The sequence below is a fragment of the Protomyctophum bolini genome, assembly GCF_963924005.1.
Source record: "Protomyctophum bolini genome assembly, chromosome: 12".
In the NCBI taxonomy this organism is placed as follows: domain Eukaryota; kingdom Metazoa; phylum Chordata; class Actinopteri; order Myctophiformes; family Myctophidae; genus Protomyctophum; species Protomyctophum bolini.
The window spans coordinates 43268270-43288388 of NC_137873.1; the positions used below are offsets into that span (position 1 = coordinate 43268270).

The 20119-nt window shown below is 49.3% G+C and overlaps 1 protein-coding gene across 2 annotated transcripts in view; it reads left to right on the forward strand.

The window, feature by feature from the left end:
* The first annotated feature begins 2467 nt into the window (after positions 1-2467).
* LOC308326368 (protein-glutamine gamma-glutamyltransferase K-like) overlaps positions 2468-20119 on the forward strand; it is a 40104-nt gene continuing 22452 nt past the window's right edge. Inside the window, exons 1-5 of one of the 2 annotated variants that reach the window (XM_080779195.1) lie at positions 2468-2823; positions 4420-4617; positions 13424-13688; positions 18805-18925; positions 19099-19206. In XM_080779195.1, coding sequence (XP_080635321.1) covers positions 2472-2823; positions 4420-4617; positions 13424-13688; positions 18805-18925; positions 19099-19206 — 1044 coding nt within the window. In that variant the 5' untranslated portion in view covers positions 2468-2471. The remainder of the gene's footprint in view (positions 2824-4419; positions 4618-13423; positions 13689-18804; positions 18926-19098; positions 19207-20119) is intronic. The other variant, XM_080779196.1, reaches the window with a different exon arrangement.

Here is a 20119-nt window from a genome sequence, read left to right on the forward strand (position 1 = left end):
GCAGCCTTGACATTATGTGTATCAGAGGAGACCCCATAGAGGACCGGGAATTGTTGAGAAAGTTTTAAATGAAATAAAAGAAAGAAAATAAATCTAAAAAACAAAAGAGCAAACGGTCCGTAATATACTGTGCTGGAATCACTTGCCGCGTTGTGTGAATTATGTTGTGTTTGAACTAAGGAAGATGATTATCGGTGTAGGATATAAGGAGTTGCGTGCGCGGGGGGTGACAGAATGATGAATGCACAACAACTGAAGCACTGTAGCGTTAACCCATTCTGAACGGGAACCCATGTTGGTGTTAGCATCATGTTATGCTTTAGCTATTGTAAAATAGCAGATCTACAAGCTCATAGCGCGCCACCGAGTGGCGCGCTACGAGCTTGTAGGTCTGCTATTTTTGAAAAATCGAAAGAACGACTGACATTTTTTAGAATCTGATCTCAGGTCAGAATGGTTGATCAGACCCAGTGTGTGTGTCCAGTGGAAACCTCGTTATGAATCTGATCTCAGGTCAGAATGGGTTACACCCAATCTGTGTTCACATTTACACAAAAACACACACACGTTGCTCTGCTACCCCAGCAGCTGCATGGGCAGAATGGAGCAGATGGAATCCGACAGCTCGTATGAGGACTGAGGAGGTACCGTAGTACAGTACAGTACTGCTCGGGGGAGTTCTGGGTGACTTTGGACAAAAGGCTAAATACACCCAGGATGCTTTGCGAAGAAAAGGCAGCCGGTCGGGGGAAAAGTGCAAGTCTGGAATGCGGTAATTGTGGGAAAAACGAATGCAAGAAATAATAGACAAGCACATTCAGTACAAAGTCATGAGTACCAACCATCTCGGGAGAACAATAGAGAGAGAGGAGGAGGAACTGAGGAGAGAGATGAAGATGATGAAACTCATGCGAATCTTTTAGTGGAGCATTAAACCACAGCACAATACACACCATGACCTGACCACTGACTCTGACTGACATGCTTATGTAGACCAACAACAACTCCTGTTATGGAGTTTAGACCTTATTTGCACCCACAGACATTCGCTCTTCTGAGACAAGCCCTGCTTCTCTTCGATTCTCTTATCTGTTTTCTCAACACGGTTCCCATCTCTCCCCGTGGCTTTTATCTCTCCCTCCCTCCTCCATTCATTCATCCACCCCAGTGACCGACCTCACCCTGTTGGTGTATCTCTCTCTCCCTCCTCCATTCATCCACCCCAGTGACCGACCTCACCCTGTTGGTGTATCTCTCTCTACACCGTCTGTCTGTTGTCCAACCATCGACCACATTTATCTTCTCTAACTCTCTTTCTTCTTTTATCTCCCTCGCTCCCTCTCCCAATTAAATTCCAATCTGCCGAGGGAAACATGTGCATTCATTGCCAAGGCAAGTGTCAAATAAAAAACAATCCAAAGTAAGAAATGTATGTACAATAATATATGTAGGCTAAGCCTATTGGCCTACTGGAATTAAGAAATGTGTGAACAGAAAACTTGAAGACTAAAATGAAATAAAATACAACCCGAACAATTGTGCTTTTGTTCATCCACCCATCCATCTTCAACCGCTTATCCGGAGTCGGGTCGCGGGGGCAACATCTCCAGCAGAGAGCTCCAGACTTCCCTCTCCAGAGAAACATTAGTAACTTCCCGAGGTGATCCAAGGCCATAGGCATAGGGAGACGCCCAAAAGACATCTAACTAGCCTCGGAAACACAGACGTTTTTATTTCCAGGGAGGAAAAAAAAGTACTCCAATTCGGCATACAGTAGCGCAAACGTCGCTCACTCTGTTGATTTCTGATCGTCTGCACCATTGTTAAATTGACTCACACACGTACACACACACAACACACACACACACACACACACACACACATACATCCTAACCAGATGTCCGAACCAACTCAGCTGGCTCGTTTCCAAGCGAAGAAGCAGCGACTCTACTCCGAGCTGTGCTTTTGTTGCATATTGGAAAATACATCTGTGTAGTAAAGATAACGTACTCTCTCTCATCTCTGTCGGCTATTTTCACAATGTTTGTCTCTTTCTTGCGTATAATTTGGCCAATTTGTATGTTGGTTTGTTTACGCTTGAGTGAGAAAACAATGTTGCACATTAAAACAGTTTAAGTTTTTGCCAATTTTATTTTATCCATATTTAGAAAATTCCTCTAATCTGGTGTATACAGGTGATGACATGCACATTTACATGCATAATAGAATTTACAATTTCTTTCTTTTTTTTATAATGGGCGAATTGGCAACCAAAGCCTAAACTGGTGACCACCAGGTGGCGCTAAACATCTGGCGACCCCCTTGAGGGTCCCCAGAACCACTGTACAAGACATCAGTACGATGGAGAGAAGGGGGGAGTGTCTACTGAGTGCACCGTTCTACTACTATGCTGTGTTTATGGATGCCATATTATCTTTCATTTGACACCCTCTTGTTCTTACCCAATCAGAATGCCAGGTGAGCGGATGGTGCCACGGGGCACGGCGGACGTGGGGCGTTTCCACGCCGCCGCCGCCCCGCCCACCCGGGTGGAGCTGACCATTCACGAGGAGGGCGACGAGAAGCAGGAGGGAGGAGGAGGATGCGGAGGAGGAGGCTGCCGCCGCTGGTACCACAAGCTGTGCCCGTGCTGCTGTAAGCCGCGCCTCGCCGCCGGCACCGACGTCACGGACCGCGTGGAGCTGATCAAACCTCCGGCGCCGCTCGTCAGCCCCGAGGAACCTCCCACCAAACCCAAACCGCTCCCCGAAGAGCCTCCCGCTAAGCCGCTGCCTCAGAGCGGGGACGACACCGAGATGAAAGGTATGAAAGGAAAGAGGGGATGATGTGTGTAACCGTCATTAAAGTAAACAATCAGTTAATGGGTCACTGGTTCACAACACTGGGAGTTTGTGAGTCATTTTCATCAGGATCAGAATCATATTTAGTGGGTGGTCGTGAGTATAAATAATAAATATCCCTTAATGTTTTTTAATTAAAAAAAAATTCCAGCTAAAAAAAAAAGGGAAAATCTTCATGAATTAAAAACAATGTCAATGATTTTTCTAATGCAATAATTAGTAATTACATTCATTGACAATATCGACTATACAAGTCGCTGAACATCTGCTATTTTCACTAGAGTCGGTCCCGGCTTCAAATCCCCACTTCAAATCTTTCTTTTTGGGTCTCGAGCCAAAGAAAAAGTTAGGGAAGAACACTGAGTTAGGCCATTGAGCTCCAGGTCTTTGAGGGGGGTTCCAGGAGGGGGCAAAATAACTATCTGACTGTATCCCTCTCTCTGTCTCCATCTCTCCAGAGATAGAGACAAAGCTGACGGTGTGTTCTCTGTCTCCATCCTCTCGGTCTCCCTCTCCAGAGATAGACAAAGCTGACGGTGTGTTCTCGGTCTCCATCTCTCCAGAGATAGAGACAAAGCTGACGGTGTGTTCTCTGTCTCCCTCTCTCCAGAGATAGAGACAAAGCTGACGGTGTGTTCTCTGTCTCCATCTCTCCAGAGATAGACAAAGCTGACGGTGTGTTCTCGGTCTCCATCTCTCCAGAGATAGAGACAAAGCTGACGGTGTGTTCTCTGTCTCCATCTCTCCAGAGATAGAGACAAAGCTGACGGTGTGTTCTCTGTCTCCATCTCTCCAGAGATAGAGACAAAGCTGACGGTGTGTTCTCTGTCTCCATCTCTCCAGAGATGGAGACAAAGCTGACGGTTGTGTTCTCTGTCTCCATCTCTCCAGAGATGGAGACAAAGCTGACGGTGTGTTCTCTGTCTCCATCTCTCCAGAGATAGAGACAAAGCTGACGGTGTGTTCTCTGTCTCCATCTCTCCAGAGATAGAGACAAAGCTGACGGTGTGTTCTCTGTCTCCATCTCTCCAGAGATAGAGACAAAGCTGACGGTGTGTTCTCTGTCTCCATCTCTCCAGAGATAGAGACAAAGCTGACGGTGTGTTCTCTGTCTCCATCTCTCCAGAGATAGAGACCAAGCTGACGGTGTGTTCTCTGTCTCCCTCTCTCTGTCTCCATCTCTCCAGAGATAGAGACAAAGCTGACGGTGTGTTCTCTGTCTCCCTCTCTCCAGAGATAGAGACAAAGCTGACGGTGTGTTCTCTGTCTCCCTCTCTCCAGAGATAGAGACCAAGCTGACGGTGTGTTCTCTGTCTCCCTCTCTCCAGAGATAGAGACAAAGCTGACGGTGTGTTCTCTGTCTCCATCTCTCTGTCTCCATCTCTCCAGAGATAGAGACAAAGCTGACGGTGTGTTCTCTGTCTCCATCTCTCTGTCTCCATCTCTCCAGAGATAGAGACAAAGCTGACGGTGTGTTCTCTGTCTCCATCTCTCTGTCTCCATCTCTCCAGAGATAGAGACAAAGCTGACGGTGTGTTCTCTGTCTCCCTCTCTCCAGAGATAGAGACAAAGCTGACGGTGTGTTCGGTGGACCTGCTGAGCTCCAAGGCGGGTCAGAACCGCAGCGAGCACCACACGGACCAGTTCCACGGCGACGACATGATCATCCGCCGCGGCCAGACCTTCCAGATGGAGCTGGAGCTCAGCAGAGTCTACAACGCAGACACGGACAAACTGCACCTGGACCTCCGGACGGGTGAGCACTGGGGGGGGACGGGGACAAACTGCACCTGGACCTCCGGACGGGTGAGCACTGGGGGGGGGGGACAAACTGCACCTGGACCTCCGGACGGGTGAGCACTGGGGGGGGACGGGGACAAACTGCACCTGGACCTCCGGACGGGGTGAGCACTGGGGGGGACGGGGACAAACTGCACCTGGACCTCCGGACGGGTGAGCACTGGGGGGGACGGGGACAAACTGCACCTGGACCTCCGGACGGGTGAGCACTGGGGGGGGACGGGGGGGGACAAACTGCACCTGGACCTCCGGACGGGTGAGCACTGTCTGCAGGGAGTGGGGGAGGGGGGGAGGGGGGGGGGTGTTGTCGATGGACACACAAGGAGACAAAGGTACTACCCAGGGTAACTGGACTAAGCTCAAGAACTTGTTTACAGCCAGGCCCTGCTCATAGAACATTTCATGGTATAGGGGTTCAATGCCTTGTCCAATAAGGGCACTTCAGCGGTGGTAATTTTTAACGTGCCGGTCCGGGGATACGAACTATAGCGACCTTCCGATATCAAGACCGCTCCGCAAACCGTTCAGCCACCGCTGCCCCCAAACACGCGAGGGAGAAATTAAAATTAAATTAAATTAAATTTAAAAAAAAGGCTTCTAAATCCTAACATTTTTCCTAATATACATGTTTCTCTGTCAGTGGCGCTCAACCTTTTTCATGTCAAAGGACCCCCAGAATTATCTCTTTTGGGCCACGGACCCCCATCTCAAAATATGTAGTTCCAGGGACCCCCCCCCCCCCCCCAGAAGCCAATATTTTAGTAAATAGCGTTCATTCTGAAATATATATTCAAAAATTTGCGCCACATTTTCCCGACTTTAACAAAATAGCAGATCTAGCTAGATCTAGCGCGCGCTACGAGCTTGTAGATCTGCTATTTCTCAATAGCTAAAGTATATCATAATGCTTAAAACACCAACAGTGGTTCCCGCCCCAAAATGGGTTAATTCCAATAGTGAAGTGGCCATGATTATGAGATCATGACCGCTTCTTTCTTTCGCTACATGATACTAGTCACTGAAATGAATATTGGAACCAATCCTCACAAACACAACAAGCCTCACATACACTTCTCTCACCGAGATCTGGCAACGTACAGATTACAGGACGTCCGTGAGATCTGACAAAATACGATTATAGGAAACCAAAAGTATACCATCTCGTACTTTTTGGCGAGGCGTGGAATGCGGTGCAGTTTAACCCATTCTGACCGGGAACCCATTTTGGTGTTAGCATCATGTTATGCTTTAGCTATTGAAAAATAGCAGATCTACAAGCTCATAGCGCGCCACCGAGTGGCGCGATACGAGCTTGTAGGTCTGCTATTTTTGAAAAATCGAAGAACGACTGACATTTTTTTAAATCTGATCTCAGGTCAGATTTGGTTAATCAGACCAGTGTGTGTCCAGTGGAAACCTCGTATGAATCTGATCTCAGGTCAGAATGGGTTAAGGATCTTTGATGCATAGATGGGTGTGATGTACAGTATAGGATGTGGGTGGGTCCATGGATTCAAGGTCAAGGTAAACTTTATTGTCCACAAGGGAAATTTGTCTTGGGCTTTATTCACCCCAGCTATACAGCCACACATAAAACATCAATGACAAACAGAAATACATTACAGAGGAAGACACAACATTACACAATTGCACACATGATGTGGATAATCAGGCCTCACGTAGTTACTGCTGTTTCAGAGCCTCATTCAGCATCTTAGTTGATGCTGATATACAAACCATTTATTTAAATCTGATGTACTTCCACTTTGGTTATTTGTATCTTCTCCCAGAGGGCAGAAGTACAAACTCGCCATTTAAAACATGGGTAAACATCACTGACAATTTTTTTTGAGCCTGTTTTAATGTAGCCTGCTCATAAATAGACTGCAGAGAGGGGAGTTGTCTGTCTTACCCCTATGATCTTCCCTGCAGTCTGCACCAATCTGAACAATTTTGAGATTACCGAACCAAACTGTGATGCCAAACCTGACCAGGCTTTCCAAGACTGCTCGATAGACTACACTATACAACACACACACACACACACACGCACACACACACACACACACACACACACACACACGCACACGCACACGCACACGCACGCACACACACGCACACACACACACACACCATCATCATCGGCGGTCACTCGTATCCGAGTATGACTGTCCTCCTTATTGGTCCTTGTGGGTCGTCAGGTGGCGATGGAGGCCGATTCTGGACCCGATTACCCTGGTGCACACACACACACACACACACACACACACACACACGTGCGTGCGCACACACACCCTATGATATGTGTTGTATAGCCTTAATAGAGTTCTCAACGGGCCGCTGTATATCCAACTCAGTATATCTCAACAGGCCTGAAAATGAAGGCCTGGCGCCCTGGCCCTAACTGGACCGGCCCAAGGCTTGGCCCTAACTGGACCGGCCCAAGGCTTGGCCCTAACTGGACCGGCCCAAGGCTTGGCCCTAACTGGACCGGCCCAAGGCTTGGCCCTAACTGGACCGGCCCAAGGCTTGGCCCTAACTGGACCGGCCCAAGGCTTGGACCCGCCCAAGGCTTGGCCTAACTGGACCCGCCCAAGGCTTGGCCTAACTGGACCCGCCCAAGGCTTGGCCTAACTGGACCCGCCCAAGGCTTGGCCCTAACTGGACCCGCCCAAGGCTTGGACCCGCCCAAGGCTTGGCCTAACTGGACCCGCCCAAGGCTTGGCCTAACTGGACCCGCCCAAGGCTTGGCCTAACTGGACCCGCCCAAGGCTTGGCCCTAACTGGACCCGCCCAAGGCTTGGACCCGCCCAAGGCTTGGCCTAACTGGACCCGCCCAAGGCTTGGCCTAACTGGACCCGCCCAAGGCTTGGACCCGCCCAAGGCTTGGCCCTAACTGGACCCGCCCAAGGCTTGGACCCGCCCAAGGCTTGGCCCTAACTGGACCCGCCCAAGGCTTGGACCCGCCCAAGGCTTGGCCTAACTGGACCCGCCCAAGGCTTGGCCCTAACTGGACCGGCCCAAGGCTTGGCCCTAACTGGACCCGCCCAAGGCTTGGCCCTAACTGGACCCGCCCAAGGCTTGGCCCTAACTGGACCGGCCCAAGGCTTGGCCCTAACTGGACCCGCCCAAGGCTTGGCCCTAACTGGACCGGCCCAAGGCTTGGCCCTAACTGGACCCGCCCAAGGCTTGGCCCTAACTGGACCGGCCCAAGGCTTGGCCCTAACTGGACCCGCCCAAGGCTTGGCCCTAACTGGACCCGCCCAAGGCTTGGCCCTAACTGGACCCGCCCAAGGCTTGGCCCTAACTGGACCCGCCCAAGGCTTGGCCCTAACTGGACCGGCCCAAGGCTTGGCCTAACTGGACCGGCCCAAGGCTTGGCCCTAACTGGACCCGCCCAAGGCTTGGCCTAACTGGACCGGCCCAAGGCTTGGCCTAACTGGACCGGCCCAAGGCTTGGCCCTAACTGGACCCGCCCAAGGCTTGGCCCTAACTGGACCCGCCCAAGGCTTGGCCTAACTGGACCGGCCCAAGGCTTGGCCTAACTGGACCGGCCCAAGGCTTGGCCCTAACTGGACCGGCCCAAGGCTTGGCCCCATGATGGGCCAGCAGTGGCTCAGTCAGGAGGTAGAGCGACAGTCTTGGAATGGGAAACGGTTGGCGGTTCGATCTTCAGGCTCCTCCTCCTGGGTGTTGAAGTGACCTTGAGCAACAACACTTGGCCCCTAAACTGTTACTGGAATGAGCGCGCCGTGCATGGTTCCCTCCGCTTTGGGGGCGAGTGAGTGAACGGATGAATTGTAAATATGCACATTGTGAAACACTTTGAAGAAAAGGCCCTGTTATAAATAAATGCTCCATTTATCATTTCATGGGTTTGTGGGTAAATAACAAATGGTGCATTTATATATAAGCGCTTTATTGCCCCAAAGATTGTGTGTTACTGTACATTCTCACACACACATTCATACACCGATGGTGGAGGACTCCTTGTAAGGCATGAACGTGCACGTCGGGAGCAATGAGGGGCTCAGGGTCTTCCTCAAGGACACTTCCACACTATAACTCTGGGGGAGCCCGGGATCCAACTCCCATCCAGCTGCTTTGCCGGGCCATTCTACCCTCTGAGCCACTGCCGTCCCTATAGCGGTGCACCTACATGTCAGCTATAGGCCTTTAACCCATTTAGGCCTGACCTCAAAATCTTCTAAATCCTCCAGTTTTCTGAAATAAATATTTTCACGATTTAAAAAAAAAAAGAAAATAGCAGACCTACAAGCTCGTAGCGCGCCACTCGGTGGCGCGCTATGAGCTTGTAGATCTGCTATTTTTCAATAGCTAAAGCATAACATGATGCTATAACACCAAAATGGTGTTCCCCTCCCAAAATGGGTTAAAGCCTCAGGTCAATATGATTCGTGCCAGAACGTGAGAGTGTCCTGCACAACCGTAAAAGGTTGAGGAAGGCAGGACTGGAGTCATTTATCACCGAGTCGAGTACAGCATGTTCACATGCGGTTCACATGGTGGATGATGTGCTACTGCACTGTTGCACTGTTCATGTGTGAACACATGTGTTCATGTGCACTGTTCATGTACTGTGAACACATGTGTTCATGTGTGAACACATGTGTTCATGTGTGAACACAAGCACTGTTCATGTGTGAGGCGTTCCGGTACGTGGCACTAGTTGACATGCAGCTGTTACCCCGTGATATACTGTATGGTGAAGCATGGCAGCTGGGGACCACCAATGTGGATTAGTAGAAATATTAGCATGGGTATATACGGTACATACAGTACATACATTATGTTATGCACTGTGTATGTGCTGCCTTATAGCAGTGGTTCCCAAGCGGTTTAGGCCGTGACCCGTAGGAGAGATTTGATATGTCTCCCCACGACCCAAACTAGTGAAAATAACAGATCTACTACTTAATTTATGGAATTTTAGATTTTTTAAATTATTTTTCTTGAAATCTTTTTAATGGAATTACTGGGGGGGAAAAAAATTGAATTCCTTTATAATTCAGCAAACTTTTTGCTTTTTTCGGAAGTGTTTTGAAATAATAATGATTAAAAACAAAAGTGTATTAAATAAAAAAATAAAGGGATCCATAAAAATGTGTCCGTGACAAATGGGTTCCGACCCACTGCTTGGAAAACAATGCACTACAAACAGTATATGTGCCAAGTGCAACACACATACAGTACATACTATACACACAGGCACATGTGCACACAGACATTCAGACGAGCAATAGCTAATGCGCGCGCACACACACACACACACACACACACACACACACACACAGTCATAGACCAAGACATTTTAAATAGTATATATATGGTGCAGTGCATATGATTAGTATTAGTGTATGACAGTGTACGAGTTAGACGCGCGAACGCGGGAAGCGAACGCTCAGCTCCATATATGGGCACAAAAGGGGCCAGGTCCACAACAAACAAATCACTGGCCCCTTTTGTGCCCATATATGGAGCTGAGTGATTGCTGATGCAACACACTCCATATTTGGATAGCGGGACAGACACACGGACAGACAGACAGACAGACAGACACACACACAGACATGATCTGCTAGGTCTCATAGTAAGTGCTCACTGCGTTCGCAATGATTTGTATTAGTGGCTCAGACATTGCGAACACATTTTTAAGCAGCTTTAAGCTTACACCTTCCCCTGCCAGAGTTAATAGCTTCCAGACACCAGACCCTCTCTCTGGTATTTATGCAGGCATTTACAACGCTCACCGTTCCATATTACACACTGGGGAATAACCATCCGTTACCACAGGCAGTGGCACCGCAAGAAAACCGCTTGGCTTCCAAATGAGATAAATGCTTTTCTATCAGCGACCATTTATATGTTTAACCCATTCTGGGCGGGCACCCATTTTGGTGTTAGCACTATGTTATGCTTTAGCTATTGAAAAATAGCAGATCTACAAGCTCATAGCGCGCCACCGAGTGGCGCGCTACGAGCTTGTAGGTCTGCCATTTTTGAAAAATCGAAGAACGACTTGACATTTTTTAGAATCTGATCTCAGGTCAGAATGGGTTCATCAGACCAGTGTGTGTCCGGTGGAAACCTTGTATGAATCTGATCTCAGGTCAGAATGGGTTAAGGGGGGGGGGGGGGGGGGGGGTTGAAATACCTGTGTCATCTGTAGTGAATGACATATGCATAATATACCCTGCATGCGTACAGTACTCCCTTCGGCAAATCCTTGATTTTCAGAGAGAAAATAATTTCCCGTGAGTCGGTTGTGCAATAAATATGCAGGCGTTTCAAACATAAGGGAAAGATTTCTGCTCCCCGAAGGAAGGGAAATTGCGTTGACGGCTGAACCCAGCTGATGGTTCCGCCTCCTCAGATGGACGTGATGAGCACATTGGGCGGGGGGCCGTTGGGGGTTAAGTGCCTTGCTCAGGGTCACTTCGACACACACACACACTAACCGGGGGTTTGAACCTGACACTATATACCTTCCCATTCCCAGATGTGTGAAAGCATGCTTTGTGTGAAGTCAATCTTGGTTAATGTTGAACTCTGCAGTGGAAACAGAGACAGTGTTTCTTTTTTTTTTTGATTGATTTTCCTCCCAGCGAGTATATGCAGCGGGCGGGAGAGGAAGGGTGGCGGGTTCTGGCTCAGGTCAGATATAGAACAATGTTATCTGGTTATCGGGAGCAGACATACTGTACTGTATGTACTCAGTACTGCAGCTCTGACTGCTGCTTCCAAAGCTAACAGACATATACTGTACTGTAATGTACTCAGTCAGTACTGCAGCTCTGACTGCTGCTTCCAAAGCGAACAACAGCTGAGGGAAAATCTCTTCTTCCTCTGCGAAGAATGTCACACTTGGAGTAATGTCCTTTTGCACTTGACATGACATGTCATGAATGAATAAACAAACAAGACACAGTCCTTTCCAGACAGTTGTTAGTCCTCCAAAGTGTTCTTTCTTTCCTTTCTTTCTTTCTTTCTTTCTTTCTTTCTTTCTTTTCCCCGAGCGTGGGAACGTCTAGATTCTCAAAGTCACTTTCCAAACCCACATCCAGGCTAGTATTGAGAGGTAAACATCACAGCGGGCTGTCATGTCTCTTCTTCGTGGAGCAGCCGAAACCCCCCCCCTGTGGGGGTGTTGAACGCGTGTGTCGAATTTGAAGTCGGTGGAAGCGAACGGTTCTCGAGTTACGTGGATTTCAGACGTATACGTACACAGCACACACAGAGACGTGGTGCATTTATGTAGATATAGAAGATTACACATAACTCTGCATGGGAAGCTTTGCACAGCGCTGGGTGTGTTTACTCAGAGGAACCGAGCACACTTGGAGCGAAGGGGCTGCGATGCGTGTGTTGTTTACAGTTTAGTTCTGGCTGTTGGCTTGTTGTTTACTGTGTCATCCGCTGCAGCGACAGACCAGTAATTACAGTGACGTTGAATAATAGGGTTTACTCAGCATGCAGCCCGCAGCAGAATATCTGTGTGGAATCATTCCACTGTCACTGCATTCCACTCTCCTACTATCTAACCCTACCGGAGGTCAGATTTAGATACACGTGGAATCATTCCACTGTCACTGTCTCCTACTATCTAACCCTACCGGAGGTCAGATTTAGATACATGTGGAATCATTCCACTGTCTCTGTCTCCTACTATCTAACCCTACCGGAGGTCAGATTTAGATACACGTGGAATCATTCCACTGTCACATGTCTCCTACTATCTTACCCTACCGGAGGTCAGATTTAGATACATGAGACTAAAGAAGGATTTTAAAGGGTTTTTGTGGCACAGTGTGATGTGGGCATAAAGAGGAAGTATCTCATGCACACTTGAGCATGCAGTATTATTCACAGAGAACATGCACGCACACATGCACGTACACACACACACACACACACACACACACACACACACACACACACACACACACACACACACACACACACACACACACACACACACACACAGGTGTCAAAGGGAACCCTGCGTGTATTGTAACTGTGTGTCCCCTTCATACAGGTCCCCTGCCCATGCCATGGTGTCAAAGGGAACCCTCAACCCTGCGTGTATTGTAACTGTGTGTCCCCTTCACACAGGTCCCCTTGCCCATGGTGTCAAAGGGAACCCATGTATTAAATGCGTGTCCCCTTCATACAGCTCCCCTGCCCATGGTGTCAAAGGTTACCCTGCCATGTATTGTAACTGTGTGTGTCCCCTTCATACAGGTCCCCTGCCCATGGTGTCAAAGGGAACCCATGTATTAAATGTGTGTCCCCTTCATACAGGTCCCCTTGCCCATGGTGTCAAAGGGAACCCTGCATGTACTGTAACTGTGTGTCTCCTTCATACAGGTCCCCTGCCCATGGTGTCAAAGGGAACCCTGCATGTATTGTAACTGTGTGTCCCCTTCATACAGGTCCCCTGCCCATGGTGTCAAAGGGAACCCTGCATGTATTGTAACTGTGTGTCCCCTTCATACAGGTCCCCTGCCCATGGTGTCAAAGGGAACCCATGTATTAAATGTGTGTCCCCTTCATACAGGTCCCCTGCCCATGGTGTCAAAGGGAACCCTGCATGTATTAAATGTGTCCCCTTCATACAGGTCCCCTGCCCATGGTGTCAAAGGGAACCCATGTATTAAATGTGTGTCCCCTTCATACAGGTCCCCTGCCCATGGTGTCAAAGGGAACCCTGCATGTATTAACTGTGTGTCCCCTTCATACAGGTCCCCTGCCCATGGTGTCAAAGGGAACCCACGTGATCGTGCCGCTGGTGGACGAGCTGGAGGACGACCGCTGGGAGGCCAAGGTCGTGGAGCGGAGCGACAACAGGATCAAGCTGTCCGTCAACTCCCCGGCCCGGGCCGTGGTGGGCCTGTACGGCCTCACCGTGACCACCGGCTCGCTGAAGGGGGGCCCCGCCGCCGCGGGGGGCGTGGCCACCTACACCTCCAGCAAGAACATCGTCATGCTCTTCAACCCGTGGTGCCAAAGGTAACGCGAGGCCCCGCAGCGATGCTATGATGTTATTGCTTTAACCCATTCTGACCTGAGATCAGATTCATACGAGGTTTCCACTGGACACACACTGGTCTGATTAACCCATTCTGACCTGAGATCAGATTCAAAAAAAATGTCAGTCGTTCTTCGATTTTTCAAAAATAGCAGACCTACAAGCTCGTAGCGCGCCACTCGGTGGCGCGCTATGAGCTTGTAGATCTGCTATTTTTCAATAGCTAAAGCACGACATGATGCTGACACCAAAAGGGGTTCCCGTTCAGAATGGGTTAAGCTGTTGAAAAATAGCAGATATACACAAGCTCGTAGCGCGGCACCGAGTGCCGCGCTACGAGCTTGTATAGATCGGCTATTTTTGAAAGATCGTGAAAATGTGTCTCAAATCGTATGAATACATAATATTCTTTCCCAGTGGACGCTTTTAACTCAAATCTTTGCTTCTGGGGGTCCCTGGTATAATACAACATATTTTCAGATGGGGGGGGGGGGGTTCGCGGCCAAATGCAGATAATTCTGGGGGTCCTTGACGTGAAAAAGGTTACTGACGGTTTTTCAGAAAACTGTCTAAATAGGTTAATACTGTATACCTATACGGTCAAAAGTACATACAGCAGATTGGAGATTTGTTTTTGCTTTGCTTCGTCATTGTTCAGCTGCAGGGCTCTGATAGCCTCAGGGCTGCTCAGTGTTTTGGTGGTGACCTTGTGACACCTCAGGTACCTCAGGGAGGGAGGGAGGGAGGGAGGGAGGGAGGGAGGGGAGAGAGGAAGGGAGGGAGGGAGGGGAGGGAGGGGAGGGAGGGAGGGAGGAGGAGGGGGGGAGGGAGGGAGGGAGGAGGAGGGGGGGAGGGAGGGAGGGAGGGAGGAGGAGGGGGGGAGGGAGGGAGGGAGGGAGGAGGAGGGGGGGAGGGAGGGAGGGAGGGAGGGAGGGAGGGAGGAGGAGGGGGGGAGGGAGGGAGGGAGGGAGGGAGGGAGGAGGAGGGGGGGAGGGAGGGAGGGAGGGAGGGAGGGAGGGAGGGAGGGAGGAGGAGGGGGGGGAGGGAGGAAGGAAGGAAGGAAGGAAGAAAGAAAGACACAAATTAGAGTCATGTCTCATGTCCAGTGTTGGGACGTAACGTAACGTAAATAACGCGTTACAGTAACGCCGTTACGTTCGGCAGTAACGGTTGCTGTAACGCGTTATTTTTTTAAATTCAGTAACTTGTTACAGTTACTACATGGTGCGTTATTCCGTTACTCTTCCGTTATTTTTCATGTAGTCTCGATCGGGGGAGAATGAGAAGAACTGTCATGCTTGCCTTGCGGGAGAGAAGGGGGAGGAGGAGGAGTGTGTGTGTGTGTGTGCGTGTGTGTACTACACGTGGTGATGCGCAAGTTTGTTTACTCTGACTAGTGTCATGGCGGCGCCCATATCGCAAATGGCTATATTCCTCCTTATTTCCTTCAGCTGCTCCAATCCAGCACAAAGTACAGTCAAAGTAAGTTGTTGAGTCCAAGCAAATTATGATGATCCCATTCCCACCGGCTATACCACCGTGTGTTTGTTTATGTCGGTCGCGCGTGTGTGTGTGTGTGTGTGTCGTGTGCGCCGTGTAGGCTATGCACATCATGTGAGCGAGCGAGCGAGAGAAAAAGGGAGAGAGAGAGAGAGAGACAGACAGTCAGACACTGAAAGAGGCTGCGCGTGTGCGTTCGTGTGTGTGTGTGTGTGTGTGTGTGTGTGTGTGTGTGTGTGTGTGTATGTGTGAGACAGTGTGCGTATAGCTACTTTTGAGCGAGAGAGAGACGGACAGATACTGAAAGAGACTTTGCGCGTGTGTGTTTGATTATCAAATATTAATTCTGGTTTTGGTCTTACTTTGTTTATATATCCAGAATCAAATTAGTATTGCCACCACCACCAATAAGAGCAGCTATGAGCTATCTCAGCCCATCTGCACAGTATAGCCTACAACATTCACTGGAGCAGTGGAACTGGAACCCTCATGTTGTTGGTTGTAGCCTACTTGTATTTAGTTGTTTGCTATAAATATGTATTGATAGGCCTACATAGCATCATCAAAATCACCACCAGTCCCCCCTGCTATTGGTTTTATTATCACTGTACTGAACTGAAGGCATGAATGAATGGCCTGGAAGTGGGAGCCCGTTTTTCTTTTTGAGTGGTGCAACCACTCTATTATAGACAACTATGTGTGTCCCTGGTTGGCTGGCTGTGTCCCCGTGTCCCTGGGTCTGAGCACGGAAATAGCATATTTTCTCCACCAAGTGTTTTGGATGCGGGGCGGCTCGCCGGAACCGGCACCGGCGAGCCGAGCCGAAAAGTAACGAAAAAGTTACTTTTCGAAGTAACGCTTTACTTTTTGGTTTAAGTAACAGTAAAGTAACTAAGTTACTTTTGAAATGATGTAACTAGTAACTGTAACTAGTTACTTTTTAAAAGTAACGGTCCCAACACTGCTCATGTCAGTATTCAGACAAAATACTTTGGTAATTAACAACTTGCATAAGAAACATCTGATGAATTCCAAACACAATGCAGATACTATCATAGCATAGCAAACAGAAGGCAGAGATCCTGTCGGAGCATATTAGCAAGTATAAATGTAGATTGTATCAGCCGTACGGTACAAGCAAGGGCAACAAAGTCATTATTTCTGATAGCAGAGAGTGCTTCAGAACAGACCCGAGTGTCTTTAGCCTCTGGCTCTCTCAGAGGAGTGCCAATTTATCTTTGGGGCGGGAAAAGGCCAACTCATTGCCCAGGAACGTGTTCCCATCAATCAAATAGCTGCAACACCATGACCCTGTGTTCGACTTTAAGACTTTAAGTAATTCTTTTGGATGTCGCACTGCTCTGTGCCTGTGTCCACGTTATGAGAAACCAAAGTTAAAGATGTCCTTGCAAAAAAACAACTGCACCGCTGGAGCAAAAACATATAGCCGTTTTGCCGGCCGGCCACTCATTGCGTATTCTTACCCTCGCTCCTTTGAGTTTTGCTGACCACAGCAAAGCATTTGCACAGGATATTGATTTGAAAAGATGTTTTTGTGCATCCCAGCAAAAAAGCAGTGGATGTGTTTTTGATAAAAATAAAAAAGAGCAAGCCCCGTCTTTGATATTATATTATGTTTGCTGCTTTTGGCGGCGAGCCCAATCGTTTTTCTCTCCTCCTCTCAATCTCTCCATCCCCAGACCAATCTCTCAGAAACCTCTCGTATAAAAGCCAGAATGCCCCCAATTACTGGATAAAGTGCTTCAGGCATGTTGCACAATATAATAATAATAATACTACAGCTGGTGGCAATCTTCCTCCCTCGCGTTATGCTTTCCTCTACATTTTCTTCTCCACCCTTCCCTCTCTCTCTCTCTCTCTCTCTCCGTTCACCTGACCCTCGTTCTATCACCCCATCCTTCTTTTCCTTTAATTTCTCTCTCTCTCTCTCTCTATCTCTCTATCTTTTGTTGCATTCCAGAGATGTTTAGTGAGGAGTGAGCACCATGTGAGACGCAGCTGTCAGTGGTTTAATCCGCCGGTACCTCCCTGCACTTTCTCAGAGTAAAACTTTACACACAGCCTCCCTTAACCCCCCCCCCCCTCTCTCTAATCCCCCCTAGCTAAAGTTATGCTTCTCTTTCGAGCATAACTTCCGCCCTTTCTCCACCCCCTCGATATCGTGACCGTTTGTGTAACCTTTTACTGCCTCTTCCTTCCACTCTCCACTCACTCCCATTCCTGTGTTGTTTTTCTTTCACCATCCTCTCCAAAATATCCTTGCACTGTTTTGTCACCTCTCTCTCTCGTACCGAGTCCCTCCCTCCCTCCCTGCCAAGTCTCTCTCTCTCCCTCTGTTCCCACACTTAGCCTGTTCTCTGTCTCATGGCCTCTCGTGCGTTCTCCTCCCCTTCCTCCTGCTCCTCTCTCTCACACACACATAGCGTTCTCCTCCCCTTCCTCCTGCTCCTCTCTCTCACACACATAGCGTTCTCCTCCCCTTCCTCCTGCTCCTCTCTCTCACACACATAGCGTTCTCCTCCCCTTCCTCCTGCTCCTCTCTCTCTCTCACACACATAGCGTCTCACCGGTGGGTAATCACGTCCATGTGTCAGGAGGAGAGAGAGAAGAGACCAAACAGATGGTTGGGGAAAAAAACAAGAGAGCGAAAAAACACTGGAAAGAGATTCAAAACGGAGAGGGAGAGAGAGATGCACGTCTGAGGGTCCCACACCCTGAGGGTCCCACACCCTGAGGGTCCCACACCCTGCACTCTGTGGTGGTGGTGATGATGTCACTCTAAATGAAACCGGGCCCCACTGCGACGGGACCGACCCGCTATTGTGTTGCTTAACCGTTTCCTGCCCTGTGGCTCGCTCGACTCTCACAGAAACATCCATGACGTTCAAGAAAGAGAAAATCACATTCTTGGCACGGCTTAATCGTTGAACAACTTCACCTGACCTGAACTGAACTGAACTGAACGGGCCAGGCCTGATTTATATGGTTCCACCCGGTGTAGAGTCACAGAGTGTCCCCAACAAACTAACACACCTGATTAATGGTTCCACCCGGTGTAGAGTCACAGAGTGTCCCCAACAAACTAACACACCTGATTAATGGTTCCACCCGGTGTAGAGTCACAGAGTGTCCCCAACAAACTAACACACCTGATTAATGGTTCCACCCGGTGTAGAGTCACAGAGTGTCCCCAACAAACTAACACACCTGATTAATGGTTCCACCCGGTGTAGAGTCACAGAGTGTCCCCAACAAACTAACACACCTGATTAATGGTTCCACCCGGTGTAGAGTCACAGAGTGTCCCCAACAAACTAACACACCTGATTAATGGTTCCACCCGGTGTAGAGTCACAGAGTGTCCCCAACAAACTAACACACCTGATTAATGGTTCCACCCGGTGTAGAGTCACAGAGTGTCCCCAACAAACCAACACACCATTTATGGTTCCACCCGGCGTAGAGTCTGTGGTCCAAAGAACGGCATGCCTGTCACAGTGCAGTACATACCGTACTGTATCACGGGTTCTGCATGGAGTCTCATGTACGGTCTGGTTGTCTGCGTGTCTTTCTAGAGGACACCGTGTTCCTGGACGACAAGGACGAGAGGACGGAGTACGTGATGAACGACATCGGAAGGATCTACTACGGCACGGAGAAACAGATCGGCGCTCGCACCTGGAACTTTGGACAGGTACGGAGTACGAAACCTACACCTCAGAGACTACATCTCTGATGGCGCCGGAGGTCGACTGTGGTCCAACACTTGACAACGCCACAATTTCAAGAATCAAAAAGTTACCATTTGAAATGTTCTTTCTGTATGAGTGTGTACCCCTTTAGTAATCTTTTCCGTATGTCTCTTAGTTCCACGAAGGGGTCCTGGATGCTTGTCTCTTCATCCTGGAGAAGAGTGAGATTCCTCCGTCTGGGCGAGGAGACGCTGTCAACGTGGTCAGGGTCATATCTGCCATGGTAAGCGTCCCAAGATCGCACATATAGGATAGCACTGACGAAGGTCTTAATTAGGACCGAAACCTTTTAATTGCACTTTGAGCACAGAGCACTTTATGAGCATGATAAAATATAGAAATGGGACCCAGTGCCTCTCTGCTTGGCACTCAGCATCAAGGGTTGGATCGACATACCAGCGTCGGCATGTCCAGGGGCCGGGGGTGTACTTGTACATCAAGCTGCCTCACGCTACAGAAACAGGAGATAGGCTCCTGCCCCTATGGGCCTCATGGCTACAGAAACAGGAGATAGGCTCCTGCCCCTATGGGCCTCATGGCTACAGAAACAGGAGATAGGCTCCTGCCCCTGTGGGCCTCATGGCTACAGAAACAGGAGAGAGGCTCCTGCCCTGTGGGCCTCATGGCTACAGAAACAGGAGATAGGCTCCTGCCCTGTGGGCCTCATGGCTACAGAAACAGGAGAGAGGCTCCTGCCCCTATGGGCCTCATGGCTACAGAAACAGGAGATAGGCTCCTGCCCGGTGGGCCTCATGGCTACAGAAACAGGAGATAGGCTCCTGCCCTGTGGGCCTCATGGCTACAGAAACAGGAGATAGGCTCCTGCCCGGTGGGCCTCATGGCTACAGAAACAGGAGATAGGCTCCTGCCCTGTGGGCCTCATGGCTACAGAAACAGGAGATAGGCTCCTGCCCGGTGGGCCTCATGGCTACAGAAACAGGAGATAGGCTCCTGCCCGGTGGGCCTCATGGCTCGGCAAGGCTTACTTACTTTAAACGTCCAGGATCCACACATTATTATTCTACACTGCAGTAAATGTAGTGTAAAAATCACACCCGTGTGAAGTGAGGGAGGGGCGCTCTTATCATCATACATCTTCGTGATGTGTATGAGGATATTGTCAAGGGGAATTCTAT